The sequence below is a fragment of the Mus pahari genome, chromosome 11 (assembly GCF_900095145.1).
Source record: "Mus pahari chromosome 11, PAHARI_EIJ_v1.1, whole genome shotgun sequence".
NCBI classification, from domain to species: domain Eukaryota; kingdom Metazoa; phylum Chordata; class Mammalia; order Rodentia; family Muridae; genus Mus; species Mus pahari.
In genome coordinates this window covers 7,852,191-7,872,114 of record NC_034600.1, presented here as the reverse complement: position 1 = coordinate 7,872,114, position 19,924 = coordinate 7,852,191, and the positions used below count along the sequence as shown (strand labels likewise).

The 19,924-nt window shown below is 42.0% G+C and overlaps 1 protein-coding gene across 2 annotated transcripts in view; it reads left to right on the top strand.

Annotated features, from left to right (window-relative positions):
• Rhobtb3 (Rho related BTB domain containing 3) overlaps positions 1 to 19,924 on the top strand; it is a 124,056-nt gene that overhangs the window by 60,149 nt on the left and 43,983 nt on the right. For both annotated transcript variants that reach the window (XM_029543921.1, XM_029543920.1), the window contains exons 3-4: positions 9,428 to 9,653; positions 13,242 to 13,428. In XM_029543921.1, the coding sequence (XP_029399781.1) occupies positions 9,428 to 9,653; positions 13,242 to 13,428 (413 nt within the window). The remainder of the gene's footprint in view (positions 1 to 9,427; positions 9,654 to 13,241; positions 13,429 to 19,924) is intronic.

Sequence of the window (19,924 nt, the reverse complement as noted above, 5' to 3'; positions counted from 1 at the left end):
AGAGAGAGAGAGAGAGAGAGAGAGAGAGAGAGAGAGAGAGAGAGAGAGAGAGAGAGAGCTTGCTTTTACCCTAGATTTCTGGGCTATCTAGTCTCTGGTTCTTGGTCACCCACACAGTGTTGGGTATGAGCTCCATCTCATGGAGTGGACCTTAAGTCAAATCAGAGACATTGATTGGTTACTCCTACAGCTTTGTGCCACCGTTGCTCTAGTTTATCTTGCAGAAAAGGCAGATTATAGGTCAAAGGTTTTGTGCCTGGGTTGCTGTTTATGTTTCTCCTTTGGTAGCCTACACAATATCTTCCCACACCAACAAGACTAGAACTTAAGAGTGAGCGAGGGCTCCATACGGGCACCAGCTTAGCTTCTCCATGTCCAAGACTTGTGTGTGGATTGTGCTCAGCTGGGTCTCACTGTCAGTCTGCAGAGGACAACCTATTGTCTCAGTAGCAGCCTGGGTAATTTGAGGATTTTCATGGGATGCCCTTGACCAACAACTGAATTGAACGCAACCCAGTCCTGCCTCATGGATAGCCAGTTGAGACTCAGTATCTATCATTATTAGGAAACCTCATTATGATCACCTTCATATATTTTAGGAACTTTCTACTGCAGTAGGTTTCCATATCATTCCTCAAATGTCCCTCAATTCCAGCTGTCTCTCCCCACATTCCCTCCTTCAACCCTATCTCTCCTCCCTCTGTCCACTTTATACCCCTGTTCCCATCCCTATCTGTGGGGCAATGGGCTATTCACAGACAGTCTGGTCTCCAGTCAAGTTGAGGGCTGAACCCCCGTAGAACCCGTGATGGTAATTCCCACCTACATGAGACGGAAGCCATTCCCACATGTCTCCTGGATCCCTGGCTCCTGTTGAAGTTACCGTCCCCCAGAGCCCCCATAGGAGAAGTGTGTGGGCTAGTAGTCACGTAGACAATGTCTCAAGCTTCTGACCTTCAGGCTAGATGCCTCCCAGTTACCTAGCAACAGCAAGATAACACAGCCCACTATAAGAGGGGCTGCTTGGCCCCTCCTCGCTCTCTTAAGCTTTTACTTTCCTTTCTCTCACTCTTTCTCTCTCTCTTACTCTCTAAGCTTTTACCTCTTTCTCTTTAACCTTTCTTACTCTGTAGCCTTTCTTCTCTCTCTCACCTTTTCCCCCTTCTCTCCTCTTGGTCATAGCCGGTCTTTCTCTCTCTCTCTCTCTCTCTCTCTCTCTCTCTCTCTCTCTCCCCCTTTTCTCTTTCCCCCTGCCTTTCTATAATAAAGCTCTAAAACCACACACTGTCTCTGTTCATCAAGGCCCGCTGTGCTTGGATGATGGTATAAGCTTTCTCCTAATGAGCCGTGCCTAATCTCCCATCAGAAGGCCTTCCTGTGCTCCAGCCACAGACCAGAGTGGACTTAGGGCTCTCGCCTGCGTGGGAACCTCTTTCCCTCTGCTCTCTCTTCCATATCTCTGGGGCCAAGAGTATCACCCCCGGGGCCCCTGGTATCGGGGGCTGCCCCTTGTCCACCTCCCACTGTGTGGGGTCAGTGGCGTCACACAGCCAGATGCCCACCTGGAGCAGAGTGGAAAGAGCCTGGCAGTCCTCCCGTGTCTGCCTGCCCAGAGCACAGAAACTCTGGCCAGACGTGGGCTCTCTCCCTCCCCACTCTTCCCCTACACCTCTACAGCCCCACACCTATCTGCTTCCAGTCCACCCATACAATGCATTCTATTTACTCCTGCCATGGAGATCCATGTGTCCCCCACTGCTTCCCCAATCACTTCCTATGTATCTTCTCATTATCATTTATTTAATGGATAATATTCACATATAACTCAAGATATTTTTTTCTAGTTCCATCCATTTGCCTGCAAATTTTGTGATGTCATTTTTTTTTTTTTTTGGTTTGTTTGACAATTCAGTAATACTCCATTGTGTAAATGTGCCACATTTTGCTTATCCAGCCTTCTGTTTAGGGACATCTACGTTGTTTCCAGTTTTTGACTATTATGAATAGAGCAGATATGAACATGGTTGAGGAGGTGTCCTTTTGGTGCATCCTTTGGGAATATGTTCACGAATGGTATAGGTGGATCTTGAGGTAGATTGATTCTCAAATTGTTTGTGTGTGTGTGTGTGTGTGTGTGTGTGTTTGTTTGTTTTTTCACAAAAGTAACCAAAGGGGTAACACCCTATCTGTTGCCTGTCCTGACTCAAGCTGCTTTGCTAGAATAATTGCCTATGAGGTATGCTGTCAGGCATGGTGGCTCAGGGTATGAAAGGAGGAGGGCCGTTGTGAGTCTGAGGCCAGACTAGGCTATAGACTCAAAAAACAAACATACAAAAGACAAAATTCCCATGAACCCATCAATGTTTACACTTACAGAAACATGGAATAAAACTTAGCTTTTATTTTTGAAAAGCCATTTTTGAAGAGCATGCAAAAAATATACTGTCTTTACTAGAGATTTCTTTTAAGAGAACACACACACAGAAAAACTGTGTCTTATTATTGAAACACAATCTAGTAAATACCACAGTGTAACAGAACCTACCAAACAATTCAAAGTGGAAAACATTAAAAACATAAGCTTTCAGTTAGCCTGTAACTTCCTGCACTGTGTGCTAATACTTGTGACTCTGTGCTTAGCAAAACTTTCTGTGCATATTCTGACAGTCTTTGTTGACAGAAGAATGCAGGGTTGTTCCCCTCCCCCATCTGCATTCAATGTATTATTTTAGAAAGTTTTATCTTGGCAAGAAGAAAGCTATTTCCCCAGTGGTATGTTGCCTTCTGACATTCATTTTTCAGGAAGCTCTGACAGGCCTTGTTTAGCATTTTTTTAACCAGAGACTATCATCCCGGTTTAGTCTAGTATTTACACATGCTGGAAGCAGTCTTGGATCTTGCCTATGTGTTTGGAAATTAGTTTTTAAATAATTAGTTTAATATGAACTATTCAGAATATCATTATTAATTGTAATACATATTTAGGATAAAGTTACTGTCAGCAAAAGTAGATGCTGAGACATCAGGATGGTTCAGTGGGTAAAGGTGCTTGCTGCCAAGCTTATGGACTGAGTTTGACCTCCCAGGAATCCATGATGGAGAGAAACTATTAACTCCTGTAAGCTGTTCTCCGACTTCACATATGGGATGTGTGTGGGTCCTGTTCCCCCCCAAAATAAGTAAATGACTCTAATTGTTTAAGTGGGTATAAATTCATACTTAAGTGTTCTTTAAGAACATTTGCTATGGTAAGGTTTTTTTCTAATAAAATATTAGTTATGAGGCTTTTAAAATTTTTATGACATTTGTTCTCTCTCTCTCTCTCTCTCTCTCTCTCTCTGTGTGTGTGTGTGTGTGTTTGTCTGTTGGTCTGTTGGTCTCTTCTGTACATGTGGGATACATGACAAACCAATCTGTTACAATTTGTTTCAATTTATCCTTGTAAATGTCATATTTTTAAAGTTACTAATAATAAACTAGAAATAGATATACTAAATGAAATTTTTAAATAAAGTGTGATCTTAATATAATTACAAAAAATATCTTTAAGATGTCAGGAAATAGACCATCTATGACATTCTATCAGCCATAACAAGTAACAGTAGCTACTGTAACAATTGACCTCAAAATGTCTGGCTAAACTCACTGATAAGTGGATATTAACCCAGAAGTTCTGAATACCCAAGATACAATTTGCAAAACACATGAAACTCAAGAAGGAAGACCAATCCTTCTTAGAAGGGGTAACAAAATATCCATGGAAGGAGTTACAGAGACAAACTTCAGAGCAGAGACTGAAGGAATGACCATCCAGAGACTGCCCCACCTGGGGATCCATCCCATAAACAACCACCAAACCCAGACACTATTGTGGATGCCAACAAGAGCTTGCTGACAGGAGCCTGATACAGCTGCCTCCTGAGAGGCTCTGCCAGTGCCTGACAAATATAGAAGTGGATGCTCCCAGCACAGGACCCCCAATGAATGAAGGAGCTAGAGAAAATACCCAAGGAGCTGAAGGGGTTTGCAGCCCTATAGGAAGAACAACAATATGAACTAACCAGTACCCCCCAGAGCTCCCTGGGACTAAACCACCAATCAAAGAAAACACACAGAGGGACTCATGGATCTAGCTGCATATGGAGCAGAGGATGGCCTAGTAGGTCATCAATGGGAGGGGAGGCCCTTGGTCCTGTGAAGGTTCTATGCCCCAGTATAGGGGAATGCCAGGGCCAGGAAGAGGGAGTGGGAGGGTTGGGGAGCATGGGAGAGGGGAGGGGAATAGGGATTTTCGGAGGGGAAACTAGGAAAGGGGATAACATTTGAAATGTAAATAAAGAAAATGTCTAATAAAAAAAAAACTAAAAAAAAAAAATCTGGCTAAACTAAAGAAAGATCTCTTCCTCACTCACGTCACAGTGTAATTCATGCTGTGAAGAGGCTCTGCTGCAAGTGCCACACTGCAGTGCCAAGGTCTTCAAACACTCGGCTTCATAAGCTAGCAGGTTAGCAGATGGAAGGATAAAAGAAATGCAGAAGGCATACCTTTTCTTATATATTTTATACATATATATACATATACATACATACATATATACATATATATATAATATACATGTACATATACATACATATACACACATATACATATATGTGTACATATATAATATATATGCATATGTGTATATATGTGTGTGTTTTCTAAAAGTAAGTTTTCAATGTTTTGTATTTTAAACTATCTTACTTAATGCTTGTACATGTATAATGTTTTGATCAAATCTATTCCCCTTCTGTCCTCTTGAATCTCTTCTCCCTTCCCAACTTCATGTTCCTCTCACTGCTCCCTCATACGTACTGAGTCCACTGCCTATATGTACATCCTGTGGGACTATCTTCTGGAACATGGGCAGCCTCTCAGGGCCCATATCCCTGAAGAAAACTGACTCTCTCTCCCTCAGCAGCCATCAATTGCCAATAGCTCCTCAGACAGGGGTGGCACTTCACGAGCCCCCCTCCCATCCATGCTGGGATTTTCCCTAGATTGTTCTTGTGCAAGTTTTGTGCATCCAATCCTAGCAATATGAGTTCATGAGTGTAACTGTCCTGCTGTCACCTCTAACAAATATTGTTTGCTACTGACATCTACTTCCTCTGGTTCTTACAATCTTTCTAACTCTTCTATGATGATTCCTGAATTTGGGGTTAAGCACTGTGACTCAGATGTCCCATTTAAAGATGAGCACTCTACAGTCTCTTAGTCTCTGCATGCTGACCTGTTTTGAGTCTCTATGTTATCATCTATTGCATAAAAAGAAAGCTTCTCTGATGAAGGTTGATAGAAATACTGATCTATGGGTATAAAGAAAAGAACTAAGGGGCAGTTTCTTACTATGTCCACCTAGTAAAAAGACAGTACTATGTTCTCCTTTAGGGCCTAGGATCTAGTTAACCACTGACTTTTGGCCTTGTTAATGGTCCCAGGTATGAATCCCATCTTGTACAGAGGCCTTTCAATTAATCAGAATGTAGTTGGTTACTCTCAAAACATTTCTGCCATTTAGCAGTGGACAGACTTTGCTAGGCCAGGCATCTTTGTAGCTCCCTGGGACCACATGAAGGTATGACTGTTGTGACTGTTGATGACCTTTTTTTTTTTCTCTCCCAGTAGTGTACATATAACCTTCTAGCAACAAGAAAGCTACCTTGTAGAAATGAAACTTCTAGGTCATGTTTTAATTTCTCCATGCCCCATGACTCAGGTATGCAGTGTCTTCAGAAATAGGGTCTCATCAAGTGTTGGAGGGTAACTAAGAGTAATGACAATAGACTGTAATTCTAGGCTATTGACAAGATCTATGGCACCCCACTGACCAACAACTCAAAAAGAGGTAACCCATAGCTGACACTGGGGCTTTTATTTGATAAGCTATGGTGTCTATGGGAGGCATTGCCCCCAACCCTTAACAGAGGCATACATTTTCTTAACTGCTCAGCAGAATTACATGCCATTCGTGAGACGGAATCACATGGCCAAACCTATGTCCCAAAGAATAGTTTAGAAGATTCAATTATTTATCTTGGAAGTGAAAATGTCCCATGTCTATATAGAGGGATAGGACCAAAGTTGTTAGGGACAGAGCCTGGAGCTTGGTAGCCCTAGCACTATAGACTCAGAAACTAGTCTCCAGTAGGTCAAGTAAACAGACAGGAAGCACTGAAAAGCAGAGAACTGAGATTGGTTCACTGTGATGACCCTATGAAAATTAATAAAGAGTTCCATTGACTTCCTGAGTCCACCTTCAGGGCCCACACATGAGGTTTGGGCTTAAACAGAGGGGAAAAAGTGTGCATCACTAAATAGTCCTAGTCAACGTGTGGCCCCAGCTTGTCACCATTGTGTCATTCCAGCATGTACTGAAAGCCTGACTCACAAGTTGTCTGAACTTGCGAATCTCTTCCTGGTGACAAGTTCCTGTCACCAGGCTTTACCCTCTTCCTCCTCCCAGTAAGATTCCTGGGTGAGATGCTGAGCCAAAGAAAGGGTTCAAGTATCTCTTTAGAACGTGTCACTCTTGCCAGGATGTGTACTTTGAGAGAAGGGCTCAACCAGAGTGTTGCGTCACCCAACTTCACCAGCCTGTTTTTTGCCAGCCTAGATACAGAAACCTGCCTTCACTTCATTTCTAGCTTTTCCTTGGAACGGACAACTACCATGCATGCTTCCACACCTTTACATATGATTGCATGAGTAACCTAGGTCTTCCTAACATTCCTTCCTGTCTAACCTCTTCTTCCTCCAAATCCAGCAGCATTTCCTCGTCTTTTAGGACCCATGGTATTGTTTACTTCCTCTGGTGAACTTCTCCCTAATGCTGTATAGCACAGAACTAGACACTCACTGAACTTCGAATCCTTGTACCCTATATGTATCTCTGTACATAGCTTCTGTTATGTGGAGAATATGTACCTATTGAGAATCTAGTGGACACTGACAGACTTAACTTCTCAAGAATATAGTGTATCTTACAATATCGCATGTCTATCTCGCCAGGTTAAAACACTCAAACCTGGAGAAGGCGAAGCATGCTTTCTCCCTTTCTGCTATGTATCAGTTCTATCTGGTGTCTTTTTTGCGTGTTCTTATGCTCTTTGTATTGTGGTTTTCATAGTAACAGAAAATTTATTATCTTAACCATGTTTTAGTGATTGGCATAAGTCACATTAACTATGTGCATTTTTCTGTACAATTGATTTCTATGGCTTTTTCATCTTCCAAAACTGAAACTCGGTACCCCAAAATAGCACGCCTTCCCTGCTTCAGCACCTGATACTCTGTCCTACTTCCTGGCTGTAAAAGCTTGGCGACTTGGGGTAATTCAGAAGTAGAATGATGTAATACTCTTCCATATTGGCTTATTTCACATAGCACCACATCCTTAAGGATCATCCCTGGTATAAGATATGATGAGTTTACCTTCATTCACAAAAGCTAGTTCGTAACTCATTAACCATCTATGGTCTCAACTACTCTGGACATTTGGTCTAGGAAGACTGCTTGGTAAGCCCTAGGGTTCTAGATCAGCCTGGGCAATACAGGAGAAAACAACTCCATAAAAGGTTCATCGTATTTATGTAAGCTATGTTCTTTATCTCTTTATGCATTTTAGTGTCATTGTGTTTGACGGGTGGGTCATTGCAATGATGAGACCGCATACTTTCTTTTGATCCAAGAAGAACTGTGACTCTGCACATTCGAATCTTTCAGGATGGTTATTTCCAGAAACTACAAGACATTGTACTTGGACACAAAGGAAAAATTTTATTTGTTTGTTTGTTTGTTTGTTATTTGGGACTGGGTCTCACTATGTAACTGGCTATTTTGGAGCTCACTGTATAGCCTGGGCTGGTTTGGGTTTCGGTTCATCTTTACTAATGACTCTAATTACAGCTACTTGGGAGGCCGAGGAGGGAATACCTATCTCAAAGGACAGAGAGGACTAAGTAAACTACATAGGGAATGTCCCCTGGCCTGCCCTATCTATGGACAAGAAGCTAACACTGTCTCAACTGAGCAATACTGGTTCCTAATAAACAGCTGTGACCATCCCCCAGCTTCTTGCTTACCTCATTCTTCCCAGGACCTTTTAAACATCTACTTCTCAAAACAGGTCCACTTAAAAGAGAAAAAAGGCCAATTTCAAAGCAGAGCAAATAATCAAAAGGATAAACAAGAACTCTTTTAACTGTGTGTGAGATGCTTGTGAGAATTTTAGTATTTATGAGGGAGCCTCAGAGTAGCCTTTGGCCTGTCCTAGTATTAGCAGTCCTCATGGGGTTTTATACTGGAGGTAGTCTGAGGCCCTTTAGGGGCCTCCACAAGCTTTACTTCTGTGTGTCATCAAGAAAGAATCTAAAATATCCTTACATTAACATGATCCTTCTTTTTCAGTGAGCTATTATTAAATAATGTAACTGGAATGTGTACTGAAAAAAATCCAAGTAAACTGCTACAACTTTCTCTTTTTTTTTTTTTTAAATCACATTAAAAATCCCAACACTTCAAATTCTGCAATCTTGTTTAAAATATGCTAAATATGGCTTGCAATAGTAAATGACCTTTCCAAAGTGACACCCGCAAATTAATTGGTGCGTGAACAAAGAACCTTTTCTGCAGCTGCATGAATGTTGCCTTTTTTTCCCCCCTTCTTCTTCACAAGTACGATTTTACAAAACAGCCAAAGCGCATGTTGTAAATTGACAAAACGGTAACACACTTTCTGCGAAGGCTGGGGTGGGTACCGGACCGCGGGGTGGGCAGGGGGCTGCCTCCTCGCTGGGCTCTCTTTTGGTCCCCGGCGGGGGCCAGGCCGCCCCTCCCCCGCTCTCGGCTCAGGTTTCAGCCTTCCGAGTTGAGTAAACTTGCTGCAGGCGGATTGGCGGCGAGCTGCTCCCGGGCTCCGGCGTCGTCCCCGCGCCCACCGCTCCTTTGTGTCCCGCGGCCGCCGCCCGGGCTTGGGGTGGGGAGGGCGCCTCGGCGAGCAGCCAGCACCCCCGAGCGCCGGACACTCGGGGCGACACGTGCGGGCCTCCGGCCCCGCCGAGCGGAGGCGGAACCGGGGCGGAGGCGCGGCGGCCAGGAGCGGCGACCGGGGACCGCAGCGCGCCCGGCCGGCCGCTCACTCCCGGCCCGCTCCTCTGCGTCGGCTGCGCCGCGTTGTAAGAGCGCGAGGGCCGCGGCCGGTGATGAGCTGACTGCAGTGAGAGCGTCGTCCCGGCCCCCGCCAGGCCGCCCGCTGCCATCTCCCCGCCGCCCAGCCAGCCGCGATCATGTACGTAAGCGTCGCCGTTCTGCCACGGTCCGGGTCCGGGACGTGCCACGCGCCCTGGCTGTGCCCACCCGCTCACCGCGCCCCTCTCGGCCCCGCAGGTCCATCCACATCGTGGCGTTGGGGAACGAGGGCGACACGTTTCACCAGGACAACCGGCCGTCGGGGCTCATCCGCACGTACCTGGGAAGAAGCCCGTTGGTGTCGGGGGACGAGAGCAGCTTGTTGCTGAATGCGGCCAGCACGATCGCGCGCCCGGTGTTCACTGAGTACCAGGCCAGTGCGTTCGGGAACGTCAAGCTGGTGGTGTACGACTGTCCCGTCTGGGTAAGGGGCAGTGGCTGCGCGGTGCCTAGGAAAAAGGAGCTTGCCTTTTGGATCCCTCCTCCCCTCGTTTCTTAATTTCCTGATTGCCTGGAGAGTTTTTTAGTTTGTTTTTGTGTATTTTCATTTTTTGGCAAATCCCATCCTTTGTTACAATTAGGAATGTGGTGGGGGCAGCCCAGTCACGTCTGTAAGGTAAAATGGCCCCAGGGCAATATAGAGCAGTTACTGTGCTTCAAGACTTGTTCTTTAGTGGACAGCTGACAGTTGAATGTGCCAACCCCAAACAGGGTCACTAAGTTCCACTGGCCAAGAGTCATGTTTTCATGTCCACCCTGTGGAGGATAGGGAGATGTGTTCTATAAATACTGCCCTTTACAGCTCAATGTAGGCAAAAAATACTCTTGACAGGGACAGGTCAGAAATAGTATGGGAAAAAGGGAAAAAAGGATGGGATTTGAGAACTAATTTTAAATGGCTTATTTGTTGATTATTAACCTCTGAAAAGACTAGTTTTTAATAATGCTAAAGCTCATATATTAGCCTTTTGTTTTAGTGGTTAATAAATTGGAAATACCACTAACATTATTAAGAACTTAGTAAATCTTCATGTTTATGATAGTTAAATAAAATAAATCTTAGCTTGTCTCTTGAGTAGCTTGGCAGCTACTGATTTACAAATATCTTTATAACACCGTAGCACTATATATTTCAAGTGTCTTCATTTAATTTTAAGTCTGTGATTCCCTGCTGATATTGTAGTTATATATTTTTCAGCTAAAGATTACTATATATACATAATATATAAATGTTTAAACTTTTGAGTCTTAAAAAAGGTACATATTATGTGAGATTTTTACATTAAAGAGACAGTTTTTAAAAGAAAACTACCAGAGGTAAGGAGAACTAGCATACTTTTGAATAGAAATGTATAAAAAGTAAAGAGAAAATTTTCTTGAGCATATTTTCCTATTATGGAAAGAAAACACTCTTTAACTGGAAACTCATATCAGTGTGCTGAAATAAATTAAAGGATGCTACTTAGCCTTCAGTTATGACAGTGATGACAGTATCAAAAGAAGCCACTAGGGAGGACTCCCAGGCACAGTTACTTTGAGCCCTTTTATTATGAAAGATCTTATAGCCTAAAAGTATTACTTATTCAGTATACTGTTGAGTAAATGTGTAATGGATTGATGAAGTAAATATAGAAAACGTAAGAGAAGATGATTGGGATTGCCTTTTGTTTTGTTTTGTTTTAATTTGAGAGTTAACCCTTTCCTGCCTGTGTCAATTTAGCAAAGAGCCAGACGTTTTATAAGAATAAAATAGTAAAACAAGATCTTCAAAGTGGGTGAAATAAGCTTTGTGGTCTTGACTCTTGTCACATCCCGACTGTCACAGTTTATTAAGGGAATTCCAATTGTGTGTGCTCACAGTCTGTGATGACACATTTGTCACTGGGTACAACTTCCCAGATTGGATGAGCCCTCAAGCACAGTGGATTAAATAGGCAGTTATTCACTCTGAGCTGTTAGGTCTTCCTCTTGAATGAAGGTAAATTCTGCCAGAAATAGAAGGTTGGGGATGCCTGTCAGCTGGGATTGGCATAAGTACTGAGTCAGACTATCAAACAGCACTTTGGACAACAAAAGGACCAGCTTTCAGACCCCATGCTCACCCCCTCTCAGGCTTGTTTTCCCTATCTCTCCTGGAGCTGTGCCGAAGGGTAAAGTCCCAAGTGTGGTGGCTGTAGGTGCTCCAAAAGCGATAGCTGCCGTAATAAAGTGCATATTACAGCTTTAGTGCAGTCACATAGTACTTACACTAAGCATGGGAGAGTTTCTCGTGTCAGTCAAGATTTATGCCAGTGAAGGACCCGCACACTAATCAAACAGGATGAAATTCTTGTTTCCCTGTAGGAACTCAGATTTTGTTTTTTAAAAGATAAGCTTGACTCTCTAGCGTGGCCCCCAAGTTTGTTGTGTAACATCCCAGTGAAATCCTGGAACTGATTTACAAGGGCTGGGACACATGGATTTCCTCATATTTCTAGAAACCAGTGGATCATTTTCTCTGAGGTGTAGCCTAAAAGGAAGGCGTTGCTGCTGCCATGGGGTTGGAAGGATCTGCGAGAGCGTCCCTTTTTTCTAGTTACTTTCTGTAGCTGGCTAGCCCTACTCTGGCTGCTTGCCATCTATTTTGACACTTTTTAAAGAAATCTGCTTCAAATTCATTAAAGTTCAGAGCTTATATTCTCCTACCTCTCTCTTTTGTAGTCATATTACTATTTAATTTCATATTTCTAGATTTTTGTTTTCCTCTCTGTAAAAATTATGTTCTAATGCAATGAGGTTAGCTGGACCTCCTAACTCCTGCCTATAATCCCAGCTCTTGGGAAGCAGAGGAAAGAGAGTTATCAGTTTGGGCCAGCCTAGGCTACATTCGACAGTGGCAAAGAACTGAGAAATGAATGAATGAATAAAAAAATGAATAAACCATAATGTTTATTCCTATTTTCTTACATAGGGCTTGAAGCTCTAGATTGTGTTACATCTAAGTGTTTGCAGTTGTCTTAGCCTCAATACCACAGAGTAAATTGCTAATACTTAAGCCCCTTTTCCCCATGTTTTCTCTTAATGTCTCTTCTCCCTCACCTCCGCATAATTCTCTTATAACTCTGGGATTCCTAGCTACTGGAATGTGAAAACCAATTTCTACCTTGTTTTGTAGGTGTTAAATGGCTGTTGGGTTTGAATCCCAGGTCTCTGATGTTTTCTTGTTTTTGTTCTTTTATTTTGTTTTTTTGTTTGTTTGTTTTGTTTTTGGGGGGTTTTTTTTTTGTTCTTTTTTTATTTTTTTAGTTTGATGTTTTCTTGTTATTCCTTCAGCTTCCTTACTGTGTTTCACTTGCATATTCTGAATCTGAATATTTACAGATATGTTTGGACCTGTGAGAGTTTGTGTTGTGTTGACTTGGGAGTTAGGTGTTCTCATCTTTTTGGGCTATATCGGTGTGGTCACTTCTCCCTCTGCCCCTTATACCCTAACGCTATATCCTGAACTGTCCTGTCCTTTGCCTTTGACCCGATAGCTCTGTTTGCCTTCCTATTTCTGTTCTTTTGTGATCGTTTAAAATATGCTTTATCTGTTCTGTTGTTGATAATTTGTTCCTATTTAAAAATTCTGCAATGCAACTCATTCTCAATAGGCTTCCTAAGGAGGTTAGGTATGGAGATGGGACAAGAACCTCTCTCTGTAAACAGGCATTTCTGTCATAGGCTAAAAGCTCTGTCACGTAGATATTGCTTGATTGGCTGATTTGAACACTCACATCTGGAAGTGTGAGCATTCCTAGTCCAGCACTTTACTCATGTCCTAACAGTTCCACCAACTGGGAACCAAGCATTCACAATCTATAGGAACATCCTCAATCAAACCACCATGGCATTTAGAAATACATTTTCATAACTTCTAAAAGCCAACATACATGGAACATTTACACGAACAGTTATAATCATAACTGATATATGTGAGGTCGGAGAATGATTTGAAGATAAACTAACTGTTGATGTTTGCATTTTTGTTTAGGACATTTTTGACAGTGATTGGTACACCTCCCGAAACCTAATTGGGGGTGCCGACATCATTGTGATCAAATACAATGTAAATGACAAGTTTTCATTCCACGAAGTAAAAGATAACTATATTCCAGTGATTAAAAGAGCATCAAACTCAGTTCCAGTAATCATCGCAGCTGTTGGTACGAGACAAAATGGTAAGTATGCAATTTTGTTTTGTAATGAGCATGCAAAGACCATGTTTACAAAGTAGAATTGATTATGATTAATACAGTTCTGTTTAAAAATGTAAACAACTCATTGTTCTTTAGATATCAGATGGGAGATTCACAAACTTCTACTGTGGTTTACATACAAATCTTCCCTTAAGTTGTCTCCGACTGTACATCAGTAATTGTGTTCTATTGAGATGTATTATTAGGCTGGCTTTGAGCCTAAGTAATATCTTGTTGACTATCTTAAGATCCATTCGATGGGCAAGGCTATATTCCCCATGCAGAAGTGTGTGAATGTGAGCAGGATGGTTAGACAGATAACTGGGAGTGAGTGGAACACACGCACAGCTTGGCCCAAGGAAAGGGCTGTTTATTACAACATGCTTGGAAGGTTCTGATGACTCAGGCAGTCTCAGACCATGCTCTTGTGCACAAGACCATCAGATATCTCAAGGACAACCCAGAACTCATTTTGAATTGATAGTATTTTCTAAATTTACTCCATGGTATTTCCTTAGTAAAACAGTCTTTAAATTTTAATTCTTTGTTTAAAAAAAAAAAAAAACTTTGAGATCGTGGTATAGCAAAGTGTCTTAGTTAGGTTCCTATTGCTGTGATAAGGCACCATGACAAAAGGAAGTTGGGGTTGTTGCAGGTAATTCCATCTCGAAGAGAAACCAGGACAGGAACTCAAGCAGGGCCAAAATTTCAAGGTGGGAACTAAAGCAGACGCCATGGAGGAGTGCTACATATTGGCTCGTCCTTTGTGACATGCTAAAGCTGCTTTTTTTTTATAGAACCAGGACCACCAAACCAAGGGAGGTATAGCCCACATGGATCTGGGGCCTCCTACATCAGTTGTCAGCCAGGATGTACCACGGGGCATTTTCTCAATTGAGGTTGCCACTTCCAAAATGACGCTGGCTGCTATCAAGTTAACATAAAACTAACCAGCACAGTAAGGAACCTGGCTTGCTAACCCAAGAGTATAGCTTAATGCCTTTTACTTAAGCATAACATCCTCTGTAGAGGAAGCTGTTGCTCTCTGGCTTCTGATGGTCTTGCCTGTTCCTGGACATCACACATACAGAGTTGCACAGTAGGAGTGTGTGCATATTGCTTCCTCATTTAATTGCTTTATATTATGTCATTGCGTACGTGTGCCATAAACTATGTCTGCACTGTCTTTCTGACACTTGGGTTGTCCCTTCTAGTGGATTGCTGGACCACAGGCCAGGTATGTTTCACCCTAGTACTTAGAGAGAACACAAGCTTGATCTGCCCTTGGCCTCACATTCTCAGGACTTCTCCAATTTTTTTTTTTTTTTTTTTTTTTGGCTTTCCTGTTCATGATTGTTGAAAGAGTTATCCTTAATTCTCGAGACAGCTTCCCCAAGCCTCTTGGAGCTTCCCCTTCAGCTGTTGTATTTGCATTAAGCTCTCCAGAGTGAGCATTAAAAACTTGCCTGTCAAATTTGTTGCACTTTAGTAACAATTCTCTCTTTGAAAGGATCCAAACACTTCCTGCTCCACTACCGGAGCTATTGTTTCCTGGTTCTTCTAATCTCTACCCCTTCTCTGGTGCCCTCCCGTCCTCCTATATGCACCACCAACACGGAGAGGTTATTTGGTACTTAAGCTTCATTGCTTGCTCTCTACCTAGACATAAACTTTCACGTTGTGTCCCTGGCTTTCTTTGTACACGTAAGTACACTTACATATAATATCTTCATTCCACTGATTCGGCTGTAGCCTGTCCCCTCACCTGTATCCCCATGGATATGACTCTCTGCCTACTAAATTCCTTCTGCCTCTCTGTACATCTAAAATACACCCTGATAAACTCATTTTTCTCTCACACCACCCATGTCTAGTAGGTTGAGAAACTTGTTTGACTTTGTACTAAGTAAATCTCAAACTCACTTTATTGTTGTCATCCCTGCTGGGTTTCAGTTCTTTGTTATTTAATCTTTTAAAACTTTTTGGTGTCTTTCCTTTTTAATGCGTGTATGTGTATGTCTGCATGAGTTTATGTCTACCCTGTTCATGTCGTCCTTTCAGGGGCTAGAAGAGGCTAGTCTCAAACCGGCTTTACTGGTGGTACTGGTGGTAGTGCCCATTGCGGGTGCTAGAAAACACATATGGACTCTGTGCAGGAGCAGTTACTGCTGAGATGTTTTCTCCAGACCCTCACGTAATCTTTTAAAGTAGACTTGTTTTTTTGGTGGTGGTGGTGTTCCCAAATGGGTAAGCTACAGATATTTGGAGGTCCTCAAATTTATACAGTTTTTTTTAATGCCCACAATTCAGGTACATACAAATATAAAAATAAATATTTATTTATGATATGCAAAGAACAAAACAAATTTCAAATATGGAAAACTGTTAAATGCCACTAATGTCTAACATAATAGCCTAAAAGATGCTTCTATTTAACAGCTTAACACTTCTTTTAATTTTATTCTTTTGTCTTTTGGGTTGTAAATTCTCTGATGATATCTTCATATGCATTACTTTGTGATATTTCCTGTAGAGAGAAGAGAGCGATAATTAGTTTTTATTCTAATTTCTTCACTCTCCACATCTCTATAGCCCTAGGCACCTGAGTTCATATTTCAGCTCAGAGCGCTATGGTTTCTGATGTCTGTCAGGTCTGCGCTGTGTGGCCTGAATATTTCTGAAAGTCACTCCTGTGCCAGGACAATTACCATTTGCTTCCAAGTTTCAGGAGGTGCTGCAGGCTATGAGTGACAGCTTTCTGAACCTAAAGTTAATTTACTTAGTAGCATCCAGAAAACACTGATGGCTCTTTCAGAGTGACCTCATTCAATAGGACCTTAAAGAATGCAAAGAGACAGCGATTGTAATCAAACATATATATTACTTGCCCATTTTACAGCATGCAATTGTGTCAGAAGAATACATTGTGGAGTTTTCTCCCAGGCATTCCCATAGAGAGCACAGACAGCTTGAAGTGTCAGCGCCATAGTGAACCGGGTCTCACCTCCTGCTTTTGCTTCCTTCTTTCTGCAGTAAACTTAGAAAAATCCTGTCAGAATACAAGTGAGATGAGCACAGTCATTGCTTTGAATTTTTTAGGAACTTAATTTTTCTTTTTTCAAATTTCAAACTTAAGAAAATTGTCAAGAATAAAACATTGAATTGCAGAATTTATAACACACATGCATATACATGCACACATGCATTTTCTCTAATAGATAATTTGAGACTATATTGTAAACGGGATTTTCTTTCACTCCTGATGGCTTCAATAATTATCATATAAGAACAAACTATTAATCACATCTTGTGCATAATATGGCTGTATTAGTCAGGGTTCTCTAGAGTCACAGAACTTACGGATATGCTCTATATAGTAAAGGAATTTATTGGTGACTTACAGTCTGCAGTCCAAATCCCAACAATGGTTCAGTAGTAGCTGTGGATGGAAGTCCAAGGATCTAGCAGTTGCTGAGTCCCACACGGCAAGAAGGCGAAAGAGCGAGAGCCAGACTCCCTTCTTCCAATGTNCTTATATGGTNCCCAGCAGAAGGTGTAGCCCAGATTAAAGGTGTGTGCCACCACACCTTTAATCCCAGATGANCTTGGACTCGGAGNTCTCCCTGTCTTAATCTTCTGGATTCAATCACCACTGTGTCTCAAGATCTCCATACCAAGATCCAGATCAGAAACTTCTATCTCCCAGCCTCCAGATTAGGTTCACTGGTGAGCCTTCCAATTCTGGATTGCAGTTCATTTCAAATATAGTCAAGTTGACAACCAGGAATAGCCACTACAATGGCCATCACTCAAGAAATATGAGATTTTTTTTTTTAATCTGGTAGACTATTTAAAATATCCACATTTACATTTTCTTGCTTATCCTAGTAGCTAGTTTGGTTTTTTTTGTCCAGTTCAAGGTGTAAACACTATCCTACATTATCCTATCTCTAGTCTTTAATCTACAATTGATCCTCAGTGTCTTTTTCTTCTTGGTGGAAGCTTTATGACATGGATACTTTACAAGGGTTTTGACCCATTCTTTTGTATAAGCTGCAGAACACATACCTGCATTAGTGTGATCTGCCCTCTCTCTTACTCTGTAGTTGGCTTTCCTCTATACGCAGCTTCTGCTTCTCTCTGCCTTCCCCCAACTCTTTAAATTCATTATGGTTTATAAGGACTGGTTTCTACGGTTCAGCATTTTGTGATCTATTACTCTGGTGTCTTTCCAGGATAGCTACAGTCAGTTTTCAGTGCTTCCTCACGTGCTGGAAGTCATCACAAATTTAGACATTGCTGTAGTAGTTCAGGTTCCTTTTACTGGGGGATGGTGATCAGAAATGACCCAGCTGGGTTCTGGGCTACACACCATTGAAGGTATCATTGTGTCCAGGTTCTTGCAGTGAAGCTGGACATGAAATCGGTTTTTAAATCAGAGGTTCTCATTAGTACTTTTCTTCTTATCCAGCGTTTGTATTCATGTTAGTAACTTTGTATTATAAACTCCTTATCTCAAACACAAACTCCTTCATGATCTGGCTTCTGACCATTTCTTGAACGTTGTAGGACACCATTCCCACTTTTGGTAATAGTCACACTGGACTCCTTGAAGAGCCCGACACTTTACTCTTTGAAGGACATTTACTTTCTAGCTGCAGCTGCCAGCACCCCACCATGTTTTCCCTCTTTACAGGCCTTCAGTGAGCTGATGTTGATAATTTTGGATCTTTCCCAACACTCATAGCTTTCTTATTTTCTGTTGCTGAGTCCCTTCTCCCTCTCCCTCCCCCTCTTTCTTTGTACCCCAGGCTGGCCTTGAACTCATGGTCTTCCTGCTTCTGCCTCCCAAGCACTTCAGTTACAGCACATCTTCATGTTGCTTTGTTCTTGGCCTCTTCTCTCTGACTTGTACATACCTTTTTTTCTGCCACTTTTTTTTTTTGTTTAAAATTTTAATTTCAACATTTTTGTGTGTGTAAAATCTCTAAATTCACAGTTTCTTATTCCTGACTTAAAGATACTTTTAGATACTTAGAGATAATTAAAGATACAGTTCCTTAAAAATACTCAGTTATTTATAGTTAATTCTCTTTGGTTGAATATTAAATGTGTTTCCTTTAGGCATTGTAAGTTCATTCAGTGAGTTTTGTTTCAAGATATACCAGTTTCTCAAATGATAGGGAAATTTTTGTTTATTTACTTTTGCACTGCATTTTCCTGGCTGGATTGATTCATTTCTCTTGCTCTGGGCAGCTGCTGTCTGTGGCTGGGGTAGACGTGGGAGTGTACACAGGGTTAGTGGGGCTAGCTGTTTCCTTCCACCAGTGTGCTTTGGCCATCTGCCAGCCATCTGCCTGTGGTCCTGCTGTTTCCTGCTTCCCACGTTTGAGCTGGGAACGGGCTGGATGTCGCTTCAGTGTGTGAAGACCACCTGTACTCTGACTTCTCACTCTGCTTTAGTCTGCTGCTGTTTGCTGTCATTTGCCAAGCATTGCTAGTGTCTGTTTCTGTATAATCAGTCCTCTCTCCCAACTCCCACCCTTCCTTCCTCCCTCCCTTCCTCCTCCTCTGTAACAGCTCCCTTTTATTTAGTCACATGTATGGTTTAGCAGATAGGAGAGATAGCAACATGGGCTTAGCTTGCCATCTTGAGATTTTAAAGGTGGAAATTTGGGATTGGAGAGTTGCCTCCGTGGTGAAGAGCACTTGCTGTTCCTCCAGGGGACCTGAGTTTGATTCCCAGAACAACTACTTGCAAATCCAGGGAAGTCAGCATCTTTTTCCAGGTTCCACAGGTACCCACCTACATATGTCAGATACACACAGAAATACATGTAAACATAAGTAAAAGTTATAAAAATAAGGGTTTTGTTTTTATTTTGAGTGGAAATGGGTTTCTTGTTCTGGCCCACACCTTTGCCCACACTCTATTCTGACTGCAGCCAGTGCCCCTTACACAATCCCCTTCTGTAACAGCTTAGCAGATTCATCCTTACCTGTGAACTATTACCTTTTCTGTATACCCTCCTTGGAGGTCTTCTCCTCTGTTCTTCTGGTAACTTTGTATACCTTTATTTTGTTTCTCTATGTTGCAAATGTTTGCAGTCACATCTGCCCTGGTCAGTTGGTCATGAATCCTTCAGCTTTGTATCTTTCTATCTTTCTTGGTAGTAGGTACTCATAAAAATTTTGTCAGTGGGTAAATATTTTGTTTATAAATAATCTAAATGAAAACAGTCATTTTCACTAACATCATGAAGTGACTTGACTGAAGATATGATTGCACATTAATTATAGAGCTAAGTCTGGCTGTTAACTCACAGGCCATACTGCTCCCTATCACCTCATCTTCCACCATATATTTCATTGAGCTGGATAATTTTGGGAATTCTCTTGGAGATCTTGTTAGAGCTTATTTAGCAAAGCAGTTTTGTTTCTTTGGTGTGTGTGTGTGTGTGTGTGTGTGTGTGTGTGT